Genomic DNA, 25506 nt, shown 5'->3' on the forward strand with positions numbered 1-25506 from the left:
TTTCTGTTTTATTCTGCTTGTTACAACCTTAATAGCATATTGTAAATCCATCTCAACCTTGTTCTATCCTATTATCACTTTCATAAAAATAGATCCCAGCATTCTTCCCCTTTATAATGTCAGATGATCTGGTCCATTGCAGCCATTTAAATTATGGGCTTCCCATCTGCTAGTATAATTCTAAATTCTACTGGTCTGAAATATAACAGTGAGTCTATCTCCATAGTTATCTTTAATAAAATCTTATAATGTACAAACCCCATTTCCAGAAAAGTTGGGATATTTTGCAAAATGCAATAAAAACAAAAATCTGTGATATGTTAATTCACGTGAACCTTTATTTAACTGACAAAAGTACGAAGAAAAGATTTTCAATAGTTTTACTGACCAACTTTATTGTATTTTGTAAACATACACAAACTTAGAATTTGATGGTTACAACACACTCAACAACAGTTGGGACAGAGGCATGTTTACATCACCTTTCCTTTTAATAACACTTTTTAATCGTTTTGGAACTGAGGATACTAATTGTAGTAGATTTGCAATTGGAAATTTTGTCCATTCTTGCTTGATATAAGACTTCAGCTGCTCAACAGTCCGTGATCTCCGTTGTCTGATTCTCCTCTTCATGATGCGCCATACATCTTCAACAGGAGATAGATCTGGACTGGCAGCAGGCCAGTCAAGCACACGCACTCTGTGTCTACAAAGCCACGCTGTTGTATCCCGTGCAGAATGTGGTCTGGCATTGTCCTGCTGAAATAAGCATGGACGTCCCGGGAAGAGACGTCGCCTTGATGGCAACATATGTCTCTCTAAAATCCTAATATACACCTCAGAGTCAATGGTACCTTCACATACATGCAACTCACCCATGCCGTGGGCACTGATGCACCCCCATACCATCACAGATGCTGGCTTTTGCACCTTTCGCTGCTAACAATTTGGATAGTCATTTTCATCTTTGGCACGGAGAACTCGACGCCCGTTTTTTCCAAAAACTAGCTGAAATGTGGACTCATTTGACCACAGCACACAGTTCCACAGTCTTTTGGTCCATCTGAGATGAGCTCGGGCCCAGAGAACTCGCTGGCGTTTCTGCATAGAGTTGATGTATGGCTTCCTCCTTGCATAATACAGTTTCAAGTTGCATTTCTGGATGCAGCGACGGACTGTGTTGAGTGACAATGGTTTTCCAAAGTACTCCCGAGACCAGGTGGCTATAATTGTCACAGTAGCATGACGGTTTCTTAGGCAGTGCCGCCTGAGGGCTCGAAGATCACGAGCATTCAACAGTGGTTTCCGATCTTGCCCTTTACGCACTGAGATGTCTCTGAATTCTCTGAATCTTTTCACAATATTATGTACAGTAGATGTTGAAAGACCTAAATTCTCTGCAATCTTGCATTGAGAAATGTTCCTTTTGAACTGATACTTGAATATTCTGTGCACTTTTCAATTTTATTTTAACTCTGTCCCAACTTTTGTTGAGTCTGTTGCAGCCATCAAATTCTAAATTTGTGTATGTTTACAAAATACAATAAAGTTGGTCAGTAAAACTATTGAAAATCTTTTCTTTGTACTTTTGTCAGTTAAATAAAGGTTCACGTGAATTAACATATCACAGATTTTTATTTTTACTGCATTTTGGAAAATATCCCAACTTTTCTGGAAATGGGGTTTGTAGGTTATCAGGTCCTGGTATTATCTTTCATTCCAATCAATTACTATTTTTGGTAATAATTAATTTATTTTACCTCCTCATTAACCTTAGACCTACTGTTTTCCATTGTCTCCGGTTTTCCACATCTTATGAAGACTATGCAAAATGTTCATTTAACTTCCCTGCCAATTACTTATTCTCCAATACAATTCCTCCTATTTTGACTTGTAGTCAACATTAACTCTGGCTAATCAGCTCTTTTATATACCCTTACAGAAGTCTTGAGACACTTTTTATATTGCTTGTTATATTATTCTGATATTCTAGTTTTCCTTTTTCCTCTTTGCTGAATTCAGAAATGTTCCCAATTATCAGGTTTAATGTTCTTTTTGGGAATATTATAAACCTTTTCATTTGATCTAGTACTACATTTAGATTCTCTTGTTCACCACTGCTGGACTGTTTCTTGGTTTGGGTTTTGGTGCCTTAAAGGGAAATACATTTTCTGTAACTAATATATTAATTCTTTTAATGTTGCCTCCTGTTTGTTTATTATTTTGTTTTTCTAGTGTTGTGTTCCAGTCTATCATATTCAATCTAGGCTTCTTGCATTTGTAGCTTGTTTAGATTTAAGAACTTATTTTTTCAGAGTAAGGCAGCACTCAATAAACTCAACTGTCAAGTCTTCAATTCCTCCAAAATTTTTAGTTTAGGTAGGGTCTTAAGCATGTAATATTTTATATGTAATTAATGAGTTAAATATAAAACATTTAACAAGACTGAGAAGGAAGTAACATTAAAATAATTTCAGCAAGGCAAATTGAGATAAAAACAAAAATATGGGGCAGAGCATGAAACTTCCAATACCCATTGAGATTTTAAGAGTTAAGTTTACTCTCAAAGCAATGTGGCAATCAATGATCATGGCATTCTTTCAATATTTTCTCAATATTTCAGCATTTTTTCCAATATCAAGACAAACTTCTACAGATGCACAGTGGGAAGTATCCTGACAGGTTGCATCATTACCTGGTATGGAAACACCAATGCCCGAGAATGGAAAAGCCGACAAAAATTGGTGGATATAACCCAGTCCATCAGCTCTCCCACCACTGAGGACATCCACAAGGAACACTACCACAACAAATCAGTATCCGTTAACAAGGACTCTCACCATCCAAGTAATTTTCTTCTTGCTGCTGCCATCAGAAAGGTGGTACAGGAGCCTTAGGTCCAACACAACAATTTCAGGAATAGTTATTACCCTTCAACCATCAGGCTTCACTCACCTCAACTCTGAATTGATCTACAACCTACGGACTCATTTTCAAGGACTCTATTACTTAAGTATTCAGATTGATCTTTTGCACATTGGTTGTTCATCAGTTTTGCACATTGGTTGTTCATCAGTTTCTGTGAGTTGATCCTATTGTATTTATTTCTTCCACTGTGAATGCCTGCAAGAAACTGAGTCTCAAGGTAGTATATGGTGACATATACATACTTAGATAATGAATTTACTTCGCACTTTAGATGTACATAAAACCAAAATTGAGAAGGACAACTCTCCAATCACATGGTAACAAACCTAGGAGAAAAGTTTGTGACCTGGAGAAGACTTTCATGTTTTTCTGCACTTAGCACATTACACAGGAGTAAACTACTGGCACAATATGTAGATTATAAAAAGGTTCAATGGGTTCCCTTTAGAAATCCAGGATATGGTTACTAAATCAACTAATTTAAAACTCCTGGAATCCCTGAAGAATGGTAACTAGGTAAAGATACTGAAGGCATACAGTGCCTATAAAAGTATTCACTCCCTTGGAAGTTTTCATGTTTTATTGTTTTACAACAGTGAATCAAAGTGGATTTAATTTGACTTTTTTGACACTGCTCAACAGAAAAAGACTCTTCCACGTCAAAATGAAAACACATCTCTAAAAAGTAATCTAAATTAATTACAAATATTTAACATAAAATAATTGATTGTACTAGTATTCACCCCCTTTAATATGATGCACCAAGTCATCATTGGTGCTACCAACTGGTTTGAGAAGCCAAATAATTAGTTAAGGTGTCCTAGCTATATGTAAACCTGTTTGCAATCAAAGGTGTTGCAACTGACTGTAGTAAAAATATATCTGTATCTGGAAGGTCCAACTGCTGGTGAGTCAGTATCCTGGCAAAAACCACACCATGAAGACAAAAGAACTCTTTCGTGTCCAAGCAGCTCCATGGAAAGGTTATTGAAAAGCACAAGTCAGAAGATGGATATAGGAAAATTTCCAAGTCACTGAATATCCCTTGGAGTACAGTTAAGTCAATTATCAAGAAATGGAAAAAATATGCACAGCTGTAAATCTGCCTGGAGCAGGCTGTCCTTAAAAACTGAGTCACTGTGCAAGAAGGGGACTAGTGAGGGAGATCATCAAGAGAGTTATGTCAACTCTGGAGGAGTTACAAGCTTCAGCGGCTGAGAAGGAAGAGACTGCGCAAATGTTGCCCAGATGCTTCACCAGTCGCAGCTTTATGGGAAAGAGGCAAAGATAAAAACAAAGTTGAAAAAACTCGCATGAAACCTCTGCTAGAGTTTACCAGAAGGCATGTGGGAGACTCTTGAAGTCACATGGAAGAACGTTCTATAGTCTGACGAAACCAAAATTGAGCTTTTCTGCCATCAGACTACATGCTATGTTTGGCATAAGCCAAACACCGCACATCATCAAAAATACTCCCTACTGTGAAGCATGGTGGTGGCTGCATCATGCTGTGGGGATGCTTCACTGCAGCAGAACCTGGAAGGCTTGTGAAGGTAGAGGGTAAAATGAATGCAGCAAAATACAGGGAAATCCTGGAGGAAAACCTGATGCAGACTGCAAGAGAACTGTGACTTGGGAGAAGATTTGTTTTTCAGCAAGACAATGACTCCAAGCATAAAGCCAAAGCTACACCAGAATGGCTAAACAAAAAACAAAGTTAATATCCTGAAGTGGACAAGTCAGAGTCCAGACCTCAATCTAATTGAGAATTTGTAGCTGGAATTGTAAAGGGCTATTGAATAAAAGACCCCGAAGTTTCCTCGAACTTAATCGAGGAATGAACTGTGCCACTCCTAATTTTTTCTAGGTTTAAACAAGCTATAGTTTGAGAAAACCATTGAAGTATAGTAGGGGGATCAGAATCTTTCCATTTAAATAAAAAGGATCCTCTGGCCATCAGCGTAACAAATGCTATCAAACAGCAAGCTGAAGATGATAAATAACTAGAATCAATCATTGGTAATCTAAAAATTGCAGTAATAGGATGGAGTTGTAAATTAATATGTAAAACTGCTGAAACAATATCAAAGATGTATTTTCAATATTTTTTCAAAAGGGGGCAGGACCAAAACATATGGGTTAAAGAAGCAACCTCAGAGTTACATCTGTCACACATAGGGTTTATATGGGAATAAAAACGGGCTAGTTTGTCTTTTGACATATATGTTCTCTGAACCACTTTAAATTGTATTTCCATACATATGACTTCAGTTGATTTTTTTTTGGAATCCTTTTTCCTAATATTTAATCGTTTATACTTTATACTTTATTGTCGACAAACAATTGATACTAGAACGTACAATTATCACAGCGATATCTGATTCTGCGCTTCACACTCCCTGGAGTACAAATCGATAAATATTAAAAATTTAAATTATAAATCATAAATAGAAAATAGAAAATGGAAAGTAAGGTAGTGCAAAAAAACCGAGAGGCAGGTCCGGATATTTGGAGGGTATGGCCCAGATCCGGGTCAGGATCCCTTCAGCACTCTTATCAACGTTGGAAAGAAGCTGTTCCCAAATCTGGCCGTACGAGTCTTCAAGCTCCTGAGCCTTCTCCCAGAGGGAAGAGGGACGAAAAGTGTGTTGACTGGGTGGGTCGAGTCCTTGATTATCCTGGCAGCATTGCTCCGACAGCCTGTGGTGTAAAGTGAGTCCAAGGACGGAAGATTGGTTTGTGTGATGTGCTGTGTTCACGATCTTCTGCAGCTTCTTCCGGTCTTGGACAGGACAATTTCCGTACCAGGTTGTGATGCACCCTAGAAGAATGCTTTCTACTGTGCATCTATAAAAATTAGGGTTTTAGGGGACAGGCCAAATTTCTTTAGCTTTCTCAGGAAGTAAAGGTGCTGGTGGGCCTTCTTGGCAGTTGACTCTGCTTGGTTTGACCAAGTCAATCATTTGTGATATTGACCCCAAGGAACTTAAAGCTTTTACCTGTTCCACTTGCGCACCACCAATGTAAATTGGGTCATGCGGTCCGCTACTCCTTCTGAAATCAACAACCAACTCCTTTGTCTTGCTGACGTTGAGGGATAGGTTATTGTCTTCGCACCATGCCATCAGGTTCTTAATTTCCTCTCTGTACTTATGGAAGGAGGAACGGAGTCAAGGACAGAATAGTTATAATTGACAAATTTTGGCAGCCCAATTTTTGTTTTGTTTTGTTTTCTGTTTAGTTTAGGGGATTTTTGTTTTTTGTTTTTTTTCTTGAACAAATCTTTTGAACCTTTTCCTGTTTCAATTATCAAGAGATCGGGTGGACTTGTCTGGATATGATATTTGGAACTTATGTTTGTATATATTATTGCTATTATTGTAATCCTGTTCTCTTGGTATTGTTATTATTGATACGTTCATTTAACTGATTATAATGCAATAAAAAGATTTGAAAAGAAAGGAATTGTCAAGGGCTGTTCAATCACGATCCCCATGCAATCTGACTAGAGCTAGAGCAGTTTTGTAAAAATTGCAGTGCCCCGATGTGTAAAACTGGTAGAGACCTATCCACACAGACTCAAGGCTGTAACTGCTGCCAAAGGTGCATCTGCCAAATACCCACTTTAAGGGGGTGAGTAATTATGCAATCAATTATTTTGTGTTTAATAATTGTAATGAATTTACAGCAATTTGTAGAAATTTCACTTATACACGAGTCCTTTCTGTTGATCAGTGTCAAAAAAGCCAAATTAAATTCACTATGATTCAATGTCGTAAAACAATAAAACATGAAAACTTCCAAGGGGTGGGGGGGGGTGAAAGCTTTTTATAGGCACTGTATCCAAAGTGCTTCTTTAAGATTGGAACAGGAAGATGACAGTCAATCTTTGATGTGTAAACAGATCCAGGTGACACCATAGACTGTCATTAGTTACGATAAAATTGCCCCTTGAGCTTTCTCCATTCTGTGATTCAAGTTAACTTTCCTGCCATATTTCTATATTGATTTCTTTAATGTTCAGAAAAATGTCACAGCCTTGAATATACTCAACATTCAAGCAGCCACAGCTTCACAAGGTACGGAATTCCAGAGATTTATAATCCAGTATGTCACAATTTTCTCTCTCAATTCTAAAAGGACAACTTCTTATCCTGAAACTGCATCGCTGCATTCTAGATATTCCAATTTGAGACAATGACTCTTACAGCTACCCAGTCAGCCCACTTCAGAATAATAATGATTTATTTTCATTCATCTGAAGTCGGAGAACAATCTTACTCAGACTTCTTCTTAAAGGACAATGTAGGAGCCACATATCTATATTCTGTCTGTATTGTATTTTGTGGCACGTGTATTGTGGTAATCTGTCACATGGGTTGGGCACGGTACAAGCAAATGAGTAGTTACGTATTCTTGCTTAGTTAGTTGTTTAGTTTAGTCTAGTGGGTAGGGGTTGAGCTACAGAGAATGATATTTTCCTGTTGACCTCTAACTGGAACGCTATTAGAACATTATTCAATCGCTAATTGGGACACTATTGGAACGTCAACTAGATTGCTAACTTCACTTAAATACGCATAGAATGCCAATTTTATAGGGCTAATTAGAACGTTTAGTTACACTGATTGGAACCCTAAGGTCGCTACATCGCTGATTTTGTTTTGTTAGGCTTTATTTTAAATCGCTATAAGATCACTTGTCTTTGCTGATTTTGTAATAAAGGATCAAATGTACCATTTTTGACTTTGAAACTTCTTTATTTGGAAGCACGTCATAGTGTCGATTTCCTAATTTAAGTCTCTCAGTGATTTTGGATTGTTTTAAATTAACCACTACATTTTGTCAACAACAAAAAAAAATTGTTATACCAAACAAACACCAGTCTATGTCAAAGGAATGTCTCAGACCTGTTGGCAAAATTGGACTCGCAACACTGAGAACAACACATAGGAAACTCGAGCAGCTTATGGTAGGATTATCTGTAACCTTTTGTTGACTTATGCTGTGTGCTGTGGTTTGAACACAGAGTTGAATGGTCAGTGCTGCCTGTTCATGGGAGACCACTGCAGATCATGTGCTCTTTGCCTGAGGGATTGTCACTTTGTTTTATTAAAATGCTGAAACATTCCGGTTGCTGACATTTAAACTGAGGGCTGTTTGCCTGGTCTGGTTTAGGTTCTGTGGATGCAAGGAGAGTTTATTTGTTGACTATGTTTATTGAATTGAATATCAATAGTGTTGCAGGCGAACAAAGAGTCACACAACTAGAGAAAGTAACATGATTGTATCAAAGCATAGAGATGGCACCAACAACCCTGCAAATGGGGCTTACAAAAGAGAAATTAAAGCTGATGCTAAGGCTAATCTAATCGAAAGTCTTCAAAAGGAATATAAAACAAATGTGAACAAAATTAAATACCATCAATTAATGATCTTATGAAAATTAAAGAAAATGCCTTACAAATGCAATCTCGTCTTGAGGTTTGACTAATATCTTTGAAGCAGTTGCTAAGCAACATCACATGCTAATCTCATTACTTTCCAAGCTCGAGCAGGAAAGACAAAATAAGATGCTTTTTCAAGCATTGATCGCTATTATAGTGCATTTATAGGGGATGTGAAACAATGGCTGAACCAAACATGTTATATTGAATGTCATGTTGCTGGAACAATGAATATGCGTCTCACCATCCATCAGACAATGTCTCTCAAATTCCAAGGCATGCTCTGATTACGCATATGGTAGATGACCCACAAGATGACGTGAAACCAAATGACAGTGTGCCTAATGTCAATGCTCAAAGTTCTGCTGCAGGAAGAAAATCTTTTGTACATACAAACTCCTTTGCATGCATTAAAAAAGACAGATTTCATTGCATAAATTGCACGTCAATGATTATTGAAGGACAAACATGCACTGGAAGAGCAAGAGGAACAGCAATGGAAAAGGAAGAAGCAGCGCAAGTTGGAAGAAGAAATTGACGCACATATGGCTGAAGTTAATACGCTATGGGATTCAAGTATGGCGAGTGCTCCAAGTGCTGCAGCAGGACGGTCCTATGGTGTGAGTTCCTATATTGAAAAGGCACGAAGAAAAACAAAAATACCCAATGTCAATGCTGATTTATTTGTTCCTCAAGTGTCTGTGAAACATGAACAAGACCCCCAAGTGGTAGTTCAGGGTGTTTACTAACAGCCTGCACTAATGAGGCATGCTCACAGGGACATTAACTTGCAGTATGGAAACACACTCATTTTAGATGATAGAGGTCAAAATAGTACTATTGATATTATGAGGAAGCAAAATGAAATAACAACTTTATTGGTACAACAGTAACACAATTCATCTTTGCCTAAAAGAGAGATTTTAATTTTCGATGGCGATCCAATGCTGTATCATGCATTTGTGAGGGATTTTGAAGACTGATAGCTATAGTGACTGCCTTCATTTCCTTAAACACCAGATATCACCACCCTAGAGAACCTGTCAGAAGTTGACAGCATGTTGACTCTAAGAAAGGATACCTAAAGGCTTTACTACAGAAGCATTTTGATAATAAACAGAAAATTGCTTCCGCCTATATGTAAAAGGCTCTTTCGTAGGTACCTATCAAATCTGAAGATGTGAAGGCTCTTCAAGACTAGCCTTTTACTTAGAGGCTGTTGCGATGCCATGGAAGAAGAGCAGTACATGTGGTGTGTACCACCACAATGCCCCATATGCTTAGGAATAAATGGAGAACGGTGGTTGTAAACAGCAAGGAAGGCACAACCATAAGATTTCTTTCCCTGACGTTTTTGATTTTATAGAAGGGCAAGTAAAGATTGCTACATACTCAGTGTACAGTTTGGGAGTATACAGGATGTAAAACTAAGCCACAATTTCATCCCAAGGCAAAAGGAAGCAGCTTTGACTCTACTGTAGCCACTGTGAGAAGTAAAGCTACACCTGTACCTGGATCTACAGAACGGAAATGATCTCATCAGCCAAAGGGGTTTGTTTGTTCTGCAAGGGTCAACACACACTGGACTTGTGCCCCCAGCTGGAGAAAAGGGCTTACCGTGAGAAGATTGCTTCCCTAAAAGAAAACTGTGTTGGCTTTGGCTTATTGTGTACTGGAAACATCAGCAAGGATTGAAGGAAGCGTCTTTCATGCAAGGTATGTAGTAGCAAGCATCCTAGCATACTTCATACTCAGTCTAACAAAAAGGATGCAGAATCATAACAAGCCATGAAAGAGCTGGCCACAGCAGAACTTCAGCTGGATGATCCGAAAGACAGGAGGAGTGTTACAATGAATGCTATGCAGATTGAAGAGGAGATGGACGCAGTAACACATATTATCCATCACTTCTCGTCTTGGACGCATTTGAGGAAGACAGTGGCCTGGAAGAACTTGCTCTCGTTTCTTAGTCACAGGAGGCAACAAGTGAATACTGCTCTTACTCAGTCTGACTTTCATGAAGAACAAGGGTATTCTTTGGAGAGGGAGGCCTAGAAAGCCAAAGGTCAGACTGGCCAAGATTGTCTCACAATGGAGAAGCACAAAAAGGCTGAAATGGAGATAACTGAGCTTTGCCAAATAAAAAGAATTCCAGATGAATTATCAAGTTTGCAAAGGGGAGAAAGTATGAAAAGAAACATCTTACTTTCAAACTCAATCCTGTACTTGAAGATGGTGTCTTGAGGCTTCTTGAGAGTTGGTGATCAGCTTAGTCACCTTTAGACACGGATTCCTTTGTTACTGCACTTCCACACTTTATAGCAAGACGCAAACAGGTTCGTGAACTGCGCTGATAACGCGACAGAGTTCGTTGAAGCAAGGCACGAGGTGCAAGAAGCCTTTGGGAAGTAGAATCATTCATAGATCAGTGCTGTCCTTCTTCAAAAAGAAATTAAGTGGATTTTTAACCACAAACCTCCACCACCCCAGGCTGGAGGAACATGGGAGAGATTGATCAGGTCTGTGTGAAAGGTCCACAATTCCACCATGAAGGTACAGAATCTTGAAAAACAGGATTTGTGAAGTGGAGGCTATTACTAATGGCCATCCAATTACTAAAGCATCCTCCAATACCAAGGATTTGGAAGCATTAACACCCAGCTATCTGTTGCTTCTAAAGATCGCACCATCCTTACGACCAGGAGAGTTCCAAAAGGAAGACATTTATGCTTGTCATAGATGGAAGCGAGTACAATACATGTTAAACTTGTTGTGGAAACAGTGGATCAAGGAGTATTTACCAGTTACAGGAACATCAGAAATGGTCAGGTATAAAATGTAATTTCTTCCCAGGAGATATTGTGTTTATGGTTGACTCATAGATCGAAACTCATAGATCGTGGGAAGAGTCATTCAAGTCTTTTCCAAACAGAAGAGGATTTGTGTGGCAGGTGCACATCAAGACCAGATCAGCTGTCTAGACAGGCCTACAACCAACATCTGTTTTCTACAGGAGGCAGAGGTTAGAGGAGCTACGGCTCTAGACACTTCATGACTTTGACTTCACTTACTGACCTGACAGAGAGTGGTCGAAAAGATCACTCTGTACCAGGCCAAGTGCTGGTAATCTACGGCCTAGATGACTGTAACATGACGACTGGAAGAAAGAAGAAAGAGAACATTTGTATAAATGTTAAGATGATTATCCTTGAAGATTTCATGTCTCCTATTTTAGTAGTACGCGGTTGTAATTATTATGGGGCTAGGATGTAGGAGCCATGTATCTATTTTCTGTCCGTATTATATTTTGTGGCATGTTTAGTTTGGTAATTTGTCATGCGGGTTGGGGCATGGTAGAAGCAGGTATGTATAGTTATGTATTCTCACTTTCTTTTAGTTTTTGTTTGGTCTAGTGGAGAGGGGTTGAGCCACAGATAATGATATTTTTTGACTGCTAAATGGAACAGTATTCACTAATTGGGACGTTATTGGAACATTAACTAAACTGCTAACTTCACTTTAATACACATGGCTATTTAGAATGCTTACGCTGATTTGGAATGCTAAGATCGCTATATTGCTAATTTCATTTTGTTAGTTCTTTTTTGTTATAAGATTGTTCATCTTTGCTGGTTTCATAATAAAGGCTCAAATGTACCTTTTTTGATTTTGGAACTGTTATTTGCAAGCACGTCATACAGTGTCGATCTCCTGCCTTAAGTCTCTCAGCAGTTGTGGTTTGTTTTAAAGCAATCACTATAGACAACAAACCCTTAGCCCAATACTCAAGTTGCATTGATTCCAAGAGCAAATATGTCCTTATACAAATCTCATTTGATAATCATAGCATTCAGTAATCTTTTAACTATAATTTGCCAAACGATTTACCCTGTTGAATACAGTACAGTACCTGCATTTTATTTTTTCATTTCATAAACAGCATTACAAAATCTCTGAACACCATTTTAAATTTTTTAAAAATTCTCCTTCCTACCTCAGTTCATCATCTCTTGTTTCCACAATTCCTTCTGGCATAGGAAGAGATCATTTTGGCCTCCAAGTGTGCTCGCAGAGCGGATTCCCCCACTAATTTTCCCTGAAACATATTGTTTCCACTTTCTTATCAACTCCTCCCAGATTATAAACTCTAAGGGCAATTTACAACACCCCACTAATCTCCAATCTGCATAGCTTTGTGATGTGGAAGCACGCCAGAGAATCTGGGTGAAACCTGAACTGTGAGAACGTGCAAAAATCCATCAAAGCACAATTGGAGGTTAAAATTAAACCTGGCTTACAGGAGCTATGGCACAATTCTGCCAGCTACACACACTGTGCCATATTATAGTCAATCTGGAATCTTCTTACCTATTTATTTTACCCATTTCATCTGCAAAGTTGCACTGTCTTTTGATCTGTCATTAATGTAAAGTTATGAATATATGACAACCACAGATTGATCTGCATGACACCACATAATAAAGAGTCAGCAACTTAAAAATAACCCATTTTCAACCTCTCACTGCTTCGAGCGGAAGTTCCCACTTGCTTCAAATAGGCAACAATTATACAAGTGCCTAAGAAGAACAATGTGAGCTGCCTTAATGACTATCACCTGGTAGCACTCACATCTACAGTGATATAATACTTTGAAAGGTTGGTCATGACTAGACTGAACTCCTGCCTCAGCAAGGACCTGGACCCATTGCAATTTGCCTATCACCACAATAGGTCAACGGCAGACGCTATCTCAATGGCTCTCCACACATCTTTAGACCACCTGGACGACACAAACACCTACGTCAGGATACTGTTCATCCACTATAGTTCAGCATTTAATACCATCATTCCCATAATCCTGACTGAGAAGTTGCAGAACCTGGGCCCCTGTACCTCCCTCTGCAATTGGATCCTCAACTTCCTAAATGGAAGACCACAATCTGTGCGGATTGGTAATAACATATCCTCCTCGCTGATGATCAATACTGACACACCTCAGGGGTGTGTGCTTAGCCTACTGCTCTACTCTCTATATACACATGACTGTGTGGCTAGGCAGAGCTCAAATACCATCTATAAATTTGCTGATGATACAGCCATTGTTGGTAGAATCTAAAGGGGTGACGAGAGGGCATACAGGAGTGAGATATGCCAACTGGTGGAGTGGTGACGCAGCAAAAACCTGGCACTCAACATCAGTAAGATGAAAGAGCTGATTGTGGACTTCAGGAAGAGTAAGACGAAGGAACACATACCAATCCCCATAGAGGGGTCAGAAGTGGGGAGAGTGAGCAGTTTCAAGTTCCTGGGTGTCAAGATCTCCGACAATCTAACCTGGTCCCAACATATCAATGCAGTTATAAAGAAGGCAAGACTTCATTAGGTGTTTGAAGTCATTTGGCATATTAACAAATAAACTCAAAAAGTTCTATGGATGTAGCTTGGAGAGCATTCTGACAGGCTACATCACTGTCTGGTATGGGGGGATGGATACTGCACAGGATCGAAAGAAGCTGCAGAGGATTGCAAATCTTTTCAGCTCCATCTTGGGTACTAGCCTACAAAGTACCCACAACATCTTCAGGGAGCGGTGTCTCAGAAAGGCAGCATCCATTATTAAGGACCTCCAGCATCCAGGGCATGCCCTTTTCTCACTGTTACCATCAGGTAAAAGGTACAGAAGCCTGAAGGCACACACTCAGCGATTCAGGAACAGCTTCTTACCCTCTGCCATCCGATTCCTAAATGGCCATTGAATCCTTGGAGACTACCTCACTTTTTTAAATGTACAGTATTCGTTTTTTGCATGTTTTTAATCTATTCAATATACATATACAGTAATTGATTTACTTTTTTTTTCTCTCTTCTATATTATGTATTGCACTGAACTGCTCCTGCTGTTAACAAATTTCACGTCACATGCCGGTGATAATAAGCCTGATTCTGATTCTCATGTATTTTACTCACTGCTTTGTACATAACTAATCCTTTATCTGTGTTTACATTTACCCCAAATTCACAAGCTATATTGTATACTGTACTTTATATAATACCTTATCAAATATCTTTTGAAAATCCAAACATACTACACCTTCTGACTTCCCATTTATGTCTATGCTGGTAATATCCTCAGAAAGCTATTAACTTTGTTAAACATAGTTTTCCCAAATAAAGGAAACAGTGAGACTATAAACATCAAAATTATAAAGAACTAGGGTAATACTCAAAACATGATCCTGAAAGAGAGTACTGGGTAAGTTGAATTGTTAAGGCTGTATGAGTAAGCGAGCAGGGAAATGGTGTGGAGATGAAAAAGATTCAGCTAAGCCATAAATGAGTTATCTTAAGGACAGCTGCTGCTATTATAGTACGCCATAAGACGTGTTATATGTCTTTGATCCATCTTACTGGACCTAAAGGAAACAAAGTTAGTTTCTCAATTCTAAAATGCCTTATTCATCCATTGCCCAATGCAACACGGTTATGTAGCCATGAATAAACCATCACACACATTGTCAAATATTCATATTTGAAAACAACATGCTAGATCCAAAGTCTACATCTATTTGTCGATATCAAACAGAAAAACTTCAAAAATAAAAAGTGATAATCATTTAAGGCATTTAGCAAATTTAGCAAACATAGTCATGGACAAATAGTCCTTAAATTTAAATAATGGATAATTTAAAACATTACTTTTAAGAGTTATGAACCAACCACATTGGTACTTACACTGAAACAAGTTTCGCACAAGTTTCTGGCCATAATTGTGGTTTATATTTAATTTTGTTTTATACAAAAAAACCCTCCAAGGCATTCAAATTATTTATATTTGTTTTGGAATTTTAAAAATTCTCATATAGTGGGCATTACTTGGCAGGCATTCATTACCCATTCTAAATTACATAAAAGGTGGCAGTGGGCTGCTATCAGCTTGGACCTGAGCAGTTTGTAACAACCAAGTTGTTTGGCAGGGCATTTCAGTGGGCAGCCACAACATTTGCTGGTCTGCAGATAAAAAAAAGAAAAAGGGAGAAGGACTCACAAAAAACATAATTAGTGAACTTGATGATTTTTAATCATGTTGTGATTTCATTATGAATACAGTACCAGCTCTTCCAGGTTAACTTAATCCACTGAATTTAAATTTCTTATCCACCGTGGTACTCCTTCTTACTGCAAATCAGTAATTTAGGCCTCTGGATTACTAGTGCAGTAATGTAACCACTTTACCAATGGTCCTTCATATTTGATCGAAACAGAAGTAGTGTAAGCTTTAAATGCTAATATTGTGCATTTTAGATCACAGTGTCAGCGTGCGGTATAGCATTTTGGTTCTTCAATACAGTAACCCTTTACCTTGGCATTATTGTCTGTGTGGTGCTTGGCAGTAGCCTGAAGCTGGTTCACCCAGTAGAATCTCTCTTTGGCATCTCCCGCTGTAGTGCAGAAAGTAGACATACAAGAAAAAAAAAGATGCCGAGTTTTCTTTTAAAAAGAAAGTACAGTTATAAAGAATGGCAGATGAAAACAAAATAGTACAAACTATACTAAGCATTTTTATTAAATATTTGTAAATAGCTTAAACGAGTAAACCAGCAAAATAGGCAACTGTAAAATCAGATCTGATGAATACAAAACAATACCAAGGCCTTTCTAAAATTAGGCAGATCCAGATCTGAAATATCAAAATATGCAAAATATAATGGATGGACAATCACTAATTGGGTCTAAAACATTTGTAATTATAATACTTTATAAACCTGAAATATGTTAATTTTCTAAGTTAGTACCACTTTACTTCTGCATTAAATCTCACTCTTAATAATTTCACATATGGTCTATTTTAAATCTTTTTCTATGCTAATAAAATCAATGTATCAGGTATTATTATTCTTTATATACTTTTTCTAATGTAAGTATATCTTATTAACCGATGGCCAAAGCCAACACCTTGCTTCTGTGATATAATCAGGTTCTTTAAAAAGCTTTAGTATATCTACTGAAGACTTGTAAAACTAGAAACAATATGAACCATAAAAATACTTAAGGCATTTACAGATAACTCTTTAATCTATGATTGCAATAGGGGCATGGACTCAGTTGCTTGAAATGGGTCAACATCATCAAAACAATCAATTCATGACTTAAAAATTTATGTTGGCATGTGTTCGTTATTGGTATCAAGCATGATTTCTGACTTATATCCTATGCCTACCTATCCTTATATCTGGTTATGTTTACTAAGAAATCAGCCATTCTTACCAAGTCCATTTTTAAATTACTTTTTATAATAATAAATTGTACCTTTGTTTAATACTTTCTAATTTATTGTGCATTAATTAGAAATAGATTTAATGCCATTGCAACATCGTTCAATCCTTACCACAATACCCAGTTTTTAAACCTGCAGACCAATCTTGAGAAAATACTCAACAATCTACTATATTTGTACCACAGCATACAAGATAAACAAGTCTTAGCTCATGATGCATGATGGGACACTGAGTAGGAGCTGTGCCTCAAGCTAACCATGTTAATGAGTGACTGAAGATAGATCACAGAATGCCAAATTTGGATAGAGCCTGTAAATCAAAAGTTGAGCAAAATCTGAGAACATTTTGAGAAGATTAAATATGATTAACAATGTGGAATATTCTATACAAGTATATCTTCACACCTTCATAAAATAATAGTAAAACACATAAGAGAAAAAAATGCCACTTAGCTCATCTAGACCATGCTAATAGAAAAAGAACTGGACAGTCAAATGAGACATACATAGTAAATGGCAGAGCCCCAAACATTGTGGATGAAACAGAGAGACCTAGGATACCATGAGTCCCTGAAAGTGGCAAGATGACTGTGTGGATTTGGTGGGGTGAAGGGTCTATTTCCATGTTGTCTCTCTTTATGATCCTATAATTCCACTATGATGTTAAAGTCATACGTCATGCATGCCTTCATCAGAGGAGGCATCAAATACGAAAGTTTGGACATCATGTTACAACTTTTCAAAACATTGCTTAGGCCACCTATGTGTGCAATTGTGGTCGCCACAAAGCATGTGATTACACTGGAGAAACTGTGGCAGAGATTCAGCAGGAGACTGCTTAGATTGGAAGGTTCATTCATATTAAGGATAGGCTGAGTTTGTTTTCACTGGAGTAGAAGAGGCTGATAGATAACCTCAAACAATCCTCATGAAGGGTCTCAGCCCAAAGTGTCAAATGTTTTTTTCATTTCCATAGATTCTGCCTGACTTGCTGAGTTCCTTGAACATTTTGTGTATGTTGCTGAGGGGGAACACGATAAAAGCATATAAATTTTTGAGCGACCTAGGTAAAGTAAGTGGGAAGAATCTCTTTATCATAATGGGGTGTACAAAACAAAAGGGAACTGCTTTGAGGCAAGACAGAACGGAGGGGAATCAGAAAATAGGATTCTTCACTGAAAGAATGGTTATAATGGAATAACTAACAGTGCCAGAGGTGGTGTTGGAAACAGATATAATCCAAACATTTCTTACGCACCTGAACAGCCACTTAAATAGCTATGGCAAAGAAGACTACAAGCTTAATGTGGGTGAGTTGATGTAGTAGAATGAGATACAATAGTATGCATGGATGTGATGGGCCAAAGGGACCTGTTGCTGTTTTGCAACTCTTACGACTTTATGACATCTTTTCATCCATCATCTGGGTGAAATCTATAATTCCTCATCTTTCACCTATTCCTTCTAACACTTTTCCCCAGGTTTTTAATGCCTCCATTAAGAGAAAATGGTTCTTCCCCATTTAATGGTTTTAGGCTTCTCTTACAACTTTAAACCTCTTTGTTGCTTTCTCCATTCCAAATGAAAACTTTCCTGATGTTATCAATATTTCTCCAATGCTAAAATGTTTTTGTTCTGACAATATCTCACAAATCTCTTACATACTCTCCAGTGCAATTGCAGCATGCCAGTAATGCAGACCAGAACTGAACACTGTACTCAAGCTGTGCTTTTACCAATTAACAGCTTGTCCTGACACAGAATACTCATCAACTATTACCTTTCATTTTCTGCCATTAGCCAGTTTGAGTCTTATTTGCCCCTTTTTTTCTCAGATTATGTAGGTTTCTACTTATATCTAAAAATTAGTCAGTCATATGGAATCTTGACAAAAGTCTTGCAGAAATTTATGTGGACGACAATAAACTCACTATCCTCATAAATCCTACCACCACAAAAGATTCAATGAAGTTCATCTGTTTTGGCCCTTCCATTATAAATCCACGTTGCCCATTAATGATTAACTTTTTCCTTTCCAAATGAGGGTTACTGCCAAGCTTCAGAATTGATTCTAATAACTTGGCAACTATTAAAGTTTAATTGTTCATTATCTTCTCCCTTTTAAAACATTGATACAATGTATTGGAAGAATGTAACCAGAAAGGATTGGAAAATAAAAGTATAGCTTATGGTTTTTCCTCCGTTATTTTAATTAACAGCCTAGAGATTTTTTAAATCTGTGTTTGGAAATTTTTGTTTTAAGGTACTTACTCATTATGTTTGTCTAACTTGAAGTTTTACACTCTTCCTTGACTACAATGTTGCCATCTTTTTTTTAAACAACAAAATGTAGCCACAACACAAAGATCCTCACTCAAATCGACTGTCATTATTTAGATCATGTTTAATCCCCATCAAGCCTACCTCTCTGCATGTACATCTTTATGCTCGTTATGCAATTATGAAACAGCTTTGGACCTACAGTATTTAAATCTGTAATATGATAGTCACTCAGTGGATTTCCTAAAATTCTACTTGCAGTGAAGAAGCTTCTTGTATCAGGAGTCAAATGGCACTATACAAAATGACACACACATCTTAACCCATTCATTCTCCATCCATATAAGACCAAGGCAACATCTTTTAAATTTTAATATTTATCTTCTTAGATATCCAAAAGTTAGCTACGAGGAAGCTGACATTGCTGTGGTGAACATTTTGCCAGTCAGAAATCCATAATCGTTTCAGTAATTAGATGTTATGTGGCAACATAAATAAAGCCATAAAACTATGGAAGATCTTGCTTAAAGCAATTTAATACCAGATGCCCCGTCCACAGGTTTCTATCACGATGTATCCATGTTTGCATCAAATAATTACCTTGCTAACCCTCAACAACAGTCTCTGTATGAGGAAATATTTTATATTCTAATAATTCCCCAAATAAGCAAAAATCTCCTTCCTCTTTATTCTTTCTGATAACTTCATTTTCTTGATTCATCAACTCCTCACCCTGACAACTTAATCCTCACTCTTCAGAGGTTTACAACGTACAAGGTTCCCAATACAGTTATTCACTTGGCAAAATAATCTCAGTCACTCTTCACAACTTCTAATTCTGGCATTGTTCTGATGAACTTAGCATGCACTTATGACTTTTATCAGTTTAAAAATCTAAGATTTGTTGTCCATAAATTTACCCAACTCTCAACAAACAGATTGGACAAATGTAGTCTTGGCTCTTCCCTATTGTAGTACATGCTTTCATGGTTTTAATTATTTTCATTCACTCTTCAAGAATTGCATTTACTTGCAAATATCCCTCTATTTCTTCATACTTTAAGTTCATTACGTTCTCCTATTTTAGTGGAAAAGAAAATCTTTTTCATGAGATGATATATGCCAGCTGTGTAGTATTCTGCTGGGTTGCATCCATCATGGGTCAAAATGTTTGCTGACCATCTATTTTGTATCAAAAACTCAATATCATTCTTGAGTCTGTCCAAAGCATCCAGATAGGGAGAGTAAAATCTCCTTCAGTGCAGGTTTCTACTGTATGATATTTACAATTAATTTCTACCCAAGTTAAATCCATAAACCTTAATCTGCTTTCCAGTCCATCAATTTTCGATCAACACAAGTCGATTACTTATCAATCATCTGATATTCCTTGTAAGAGGACGCATAAAGCAGGTTATGAAATACATTCAGAAAGTCTAAGTACATAAACCTAAACCATACCCAATTCTACTACTTGGCCAAAACACCTTGGCTTTAACACTGACTGTAAACATCAGCTCCAATTCTATGTTCACAGATGTCATTCAGCTGTGTATCTACAACTACTTGCTTTATTGTTTTTAACATAATGATGTTCATGAGATAGTAACACTTCCACATATCATAAATTTTAAATCACTATTTATGGATTTCAAGTGTTTACCCAAAGGTATTATTCAATTAAAAGTCTTGATAGGATGGTTAAGATTATGGCAATGTTTTCATTAAACTTTCAAACAATTTGCATCCATAAGAACTGAGACGATGCTCATGGCTGTTCACTTTCTAGGCAAGAGGATAGTACATAATCATTAATAATCATACTGTTAAGGGTTTATGTTGTTAATTACCATTTTAATGCCCTTAATAGTCAATTAAAATGTAAATATTACAACATGATGTGCTGGAAGATAAGCACAAAATTCTAATTCAAACAGGAGATCAGCCAGAAATGACACACTCTGTCACATTTATTTTAGATTGGTATATTAATATCAGTGCCTACCATTAAGTCATCATTATTGTTGCTTCTAAATCTGTACATTATATACAGAGAGATTGTGAGAATTTTTGTTTTGGAAAAAGGAGAAACTCTCTAATTTAAAGAATGGCAAAAGAAAAATACATTTTAAAAGAGAACTCTACAAAAGAAAACCTTCCAAGTTGAAACTTGTGATAGGACCAACTACAATAGAGTAGTTAGAACTGATAGTATGGGGGAGGAAGTGCTGGTATTCTTTTGATGCAATACATTTTAAATCTATTTCATCTTTTGCTTAAGGATTGTTGTATATAGGAATCTGAAAATTCCAATTCTTCAATTATACATACATACGCACACATTGTACATTTTCCCAAACTTACTCAGTGGTTTTATTTAGATACTGTTTTAAATAATTTCCACATTATTTCAAAAACTTCTTCATCATCAAGCATTACTAACTTTACACTGAGACACAAGAAGATTGCAAGCTTCTTAAAAGTTCAAAGTACAAGATCTTCTAATTTAAAAAAAATTTGTATCTTTCTCCCTCAAACATTTCTTTGCTTCAGGATGGGAATATTTCCAATTATAAACAGTGTTTTTTCTCCTTTCTGAGAATCAACATTCCAAGTCTCCAACTGCTTAAGAGACTCCTCCAATTATGGATCGCTGTTTTTATTTCATTAATTTGAACTTTCTGAAAACAAAAATTGAATCATCAAATTTAAGTGCATGCTTCTTTACAAACAATTTCATAAACTGAAATAAGACTAACAACCATAAAAGTGAAATTCATATAGAATCATATCTCATATATATACTTTTCTAACATGCTTACAATCACTGAAGTTCTCGGGATTTTCAAGAATAAAATTGATGCAGTATTTTCTTATTTAAAATATAATAGTGTTCAGTACCTCTGAGTTTATACAGTTCACCACTGGCAGCTTGAACTATAAACATGTGAGAAACTTCATCACTGAACGAGATCACTGCACCAGACAAATATAGAACTCCTCGTGGCTTCTGACCTTTGCACTGCTCATTTACAAAGTATTGCAGTACGCCCAACTCGCAGTTCAGAACAAAATACCTGCATCACAAAAATATTCTGCATTAATATTTACATCAGCAACTCATTTGTCAGATTATGCAATACATTGTATACCACAAAAATATATTTCTACTTTTCTTTTATACTCAAGTGTTGTGGGTTTTGCAGGCTGCACCAGCACTTAATTTCCCACCCGCATTGCCCTTGAAAAGTTGGGGCTCAGCTGCCGTCTTAAACTACTGCAGTCCTTGTGTTGTGAATACACCCACAATGCTGGTAGAGAGCGTTCCAGGATTTTAACCCAGTAACTTTCAAGGAACAACAATATATTTCCAAGTCAGGACTGCATGTGCTTTGGAGCTGATAATGCACCTATGTTTTTAATGTCCTTGTCCTTCTAACTAGAAGAGGATATGGGTTTGGAAGTGCTTTCTAAGGAGCCTTTTTTAAGTTGCTGCAGTGCATCATGCAGTACAAACTGCTGCTACTGTGCATCAATGGTGAAATGAGTGAGCTGCTATGTCCTGTATGGTATCAGGCTTCTTGAGTGGAGTTGAAGCTGCTCTCATCCAGCTAAGTACAAGGTCCTGACTTGAACCTTGTAGACAGTGGGCAGACTTTAGGGAATTGAATGGCTGTCATATAGAGTCTGATACTTTAATAACCCTTTCTTGAAAGCCGAATCTTCCTAACACTCTGTATAGGAATGCCCAACTAACCGAATCAAAAGCTTTCTCAGTGTCCGATCCTACTACCATTGTCTCTGTCTCGTTCTTATTAACCTGTTCTAATATGTGCAGAGTTCTCCTTATGTTGTCCTGTGTTTGTCTTTGTTGAATAAATCCAGTCTGGTCTAAATGGATTAGGCCAGGTAAAAGCTTTTCCAATCTGCGCGCTAATATAGATGTAAATAGTTTGTAATCTAAATTAAGAACACTAATTGGCCGATAATTGCCACATTCTAGTTTATCTTTACCCTCTTTAGGAATAACTGAAATAATCGCTTCTCTCCAGGAAGGTGGAGTTTCTCCTCTCTGCAAGATCCAATTAAAGGTGTTAAGTAGTAATGGGGCTAACTGTGTCTTCAGGGACTTGTACCACTCTGAGGTAAACCCATCAGAACCCGGGGACTTTCCAGCCTTTAACCTAGAGATGGCCACGTTCAGTTCTTTGACAGTTACTGGTTCTAACAAACTTTCATTTTGTAAATCTGTAAGTTTAGGTAGATCTAAAAAATTCAATACACTGTCTATATAGGGCTCATTGGGGGCCCGGGGTTGGGAGTACAGCTCTCGATAACATGTTTCAAAACTCTCTTGAATTTTCCCTATTGTACTCTCCACAAGCTTTGTCTTTGGATTCTTTATTTTATGAATTGTATTGTCTGCTTGTTGTTTTCGTAATTTATATGCTAATAATCTAGCTGATTTACCTCCTACTTCATAATTCTTTTGTCTCAGGTAAAGAAAATTTCTTTGAGTTTCCAACATATAAATATCATCAATTTCACTTTGCAATTTCCTAATTTCCTGTTTTCGATTTGAATTACTTTTGTTGCTATCTACAACTTGAAGTTGTTTTAATTTTCCTTGAAGGTCTGCTAATTTTTGTGCATTGATTTTTTTCATGTGAGTAGTAATGGAAATAATTTTCCCTCTCAGTACAGCTTTCAATGTATCCCATAAAATCACTGGTGATGTTTCTCCCATGTCATTAAGGTCTGGATATTCTTTGATTTCTCCCCTTAATCTCTCCATTACTTTCGGGTTATTGAGTATATGTGAGTTTAGCCTTCATAGTGTTTTCCTCATTTTCCTTTCCAGGATTAGAGACATAGAGACTGGGCTATGATCCGACAGATCAATTGTTGCAATATTACAGTTTTTTATCCTGAGTCTATCTGTATTAAAGATAAAGAAATAGTCTATCCTTGAATAGGCTGAATGAGGGAAAGAGTAATATGTATAATCTTTACTAGTAGGGTGTAATTCCCTCCAGACATCTATAATTCCCAACTCCTCCATCAATGAATTCACTTTCCCAGTCAGAGGTTTATTCTGAGTAACTATTCTTGAAGAATCTAATATAGGATTTAATCTAATATTAAAATCCCCTCCACAAATTACTACCCCTCGAGAACTGACCATTAGGTCAAAAATGTGACTATAAAATGACCATTCACTACCTGGAGGAGCATAAGCATTCAGCAATGTTATTTCTGTACCTTCTATTCTTCCTGTGATTTTTACAAACCGTCTTTCTTTGTCTCTAGTCTCTGAAATATGTTCATAATTAAGAGTACTTGATATTAAAGTAGCTACCCCTCTTTTGTGACTCAATTTATATGATGAATAAAATACATGCTTAAAGCCCATTCTTTTTAATTTTCCATGTTCAGATTGGCTCATATGTGTTTCCTGGAGGAAAGCTATTTGTGCCCTCTCTTTTTTCAATTTAGACATAATCTTATTTCTTTTAATTGGATTCAAAACCCCATTAACATTATAGGAAATTATTTTTACCAATTCAGTTTGCATTTTTCTCTAGTAGAAAAAAAGCACTCTCCTTTTCTAACCAAACAGTAAGCAATCCCTTCTCAACAGTAAACCAAGACATATAACCACACCCTAGACATTTCTGAACGTATAACATTTGAAAATTTTTCCCGACTTCCCACAGTGAGGCCTGAGCACCGACCCGCCTCAGTTCAGAGGGATAACCTCTATCTTCACCCTGTGTTAGAGGGCCCTCAGCAGTTTGAATAATCATAGAGAATTTTCTCCTATTTATGTCTCGACCATATTGCTATCATTCAAGTTATTCTGCCTAGTTTATTTTCAGTTACCAGTTTTCATTTTACTTTTAAGTCCGATTTACTCTTTTCAGTCATTTCTCTTAATTAATCTGTATTCCCTGTACATTCGCGTCTGAATATTTGCAGCTTTTCCTTGTAGTTTGACACTCTGGTTCGAGTGGAGCGTCCTCGCCCCACTAACTGCCACGACTTCTGCCGAATCCTCTCCAGTAGCGACTCCGGTTGGGTGATAACTTTAATAGGTAGTCCCCGGTCCGCCAGGTCCAATGTTGCCTCCTCCACCGTAGCGTAAGTTTTTGTCCCTTCGTCGTAAAAGACTCTCAGCCGAGCTGGATACAGGGTCTGGAATCTGATGTTGTTTTCCTTCAGGACTCTCCGTGTTTCCGTATATTCCTTCCGTCTGGCAAGAATCCCCGGTGCGTAGTCATGGTCTAAACTGATTTTGCAGTTGTTCCACATGAAACCTTTCTTTTGCCATGCTCTTTTAAGCACCTCTTCCTTCGTTCTGTAACTGAGAAATCTGATCAGAATCGATCTGGACTGGGCGCCTGCCGGAGGCTGTGGTGCCAACGCGCGGTGAGCCCTTTCTATCTGTAGGTCTTTTGCGGCCGGTATATCAAGGCTCTCTCTAAGCAGCTTCTCCACAAAGGGAATCATCAATCCGGGTTTACCTTCGGTTCCTTCGGGAACTCCGTAGATCCTCACATTTTCCCTTCTCGAGCG

The 25506-nt window shown here is 37.4% G+C and overlaps 1 protein-coding gene across 3 annotated transcripts in view; it reads right to left on the reverse strand.

Moving 5' to 3' along the window:
- Nucleotides 1-25506, reverse strand: part of LOC134357994 (oxysterol-binding protein-related protein 10-like) — a 178974-nt gene that overhangs the window by 123078 nt on the left and 30390 nt on the right. For all 3 annotated transcript variants that reach the window (XR_010020769.1, XM_063069844.1, XM_063069843.1), the window contains exons 2-3: nucleotides 21832-22007; nucleotides 15735-15814 (exon numbers count right to left, since the gene is read on the reverse strand). Coding sequence is in view for 2 of the 3 variants with exons in the window: in XM_063069844.1 (XP_062925914.1) it covers nucleotides 15735-15814; nucleotides 21832-22007 (256 nt within the window). In the remaining variant the exon portion in view is untranslated. The remainder of the gene's footprint in view (nucleotides 1-15734; nucleotides 15815-21831; nucleotides 22008-25506) is intronic.

The sequence above is a fragment of the Mobula hypostoma genome, chromosome 17, assembly GCF_963921235.1.
Source record: "Mobula hypostoma chromosome 17, sMobHyp1.1, whole genome shotgun sequence".
In the NCBI taxonomy this organism is placed as follows: domain Eukaryota; kingdom Metazoa; phylum Chordata; class Chondrichthyes; order Myliobatiformes; family Myliobatidae; genus Mobula; species Mobula hypostoma.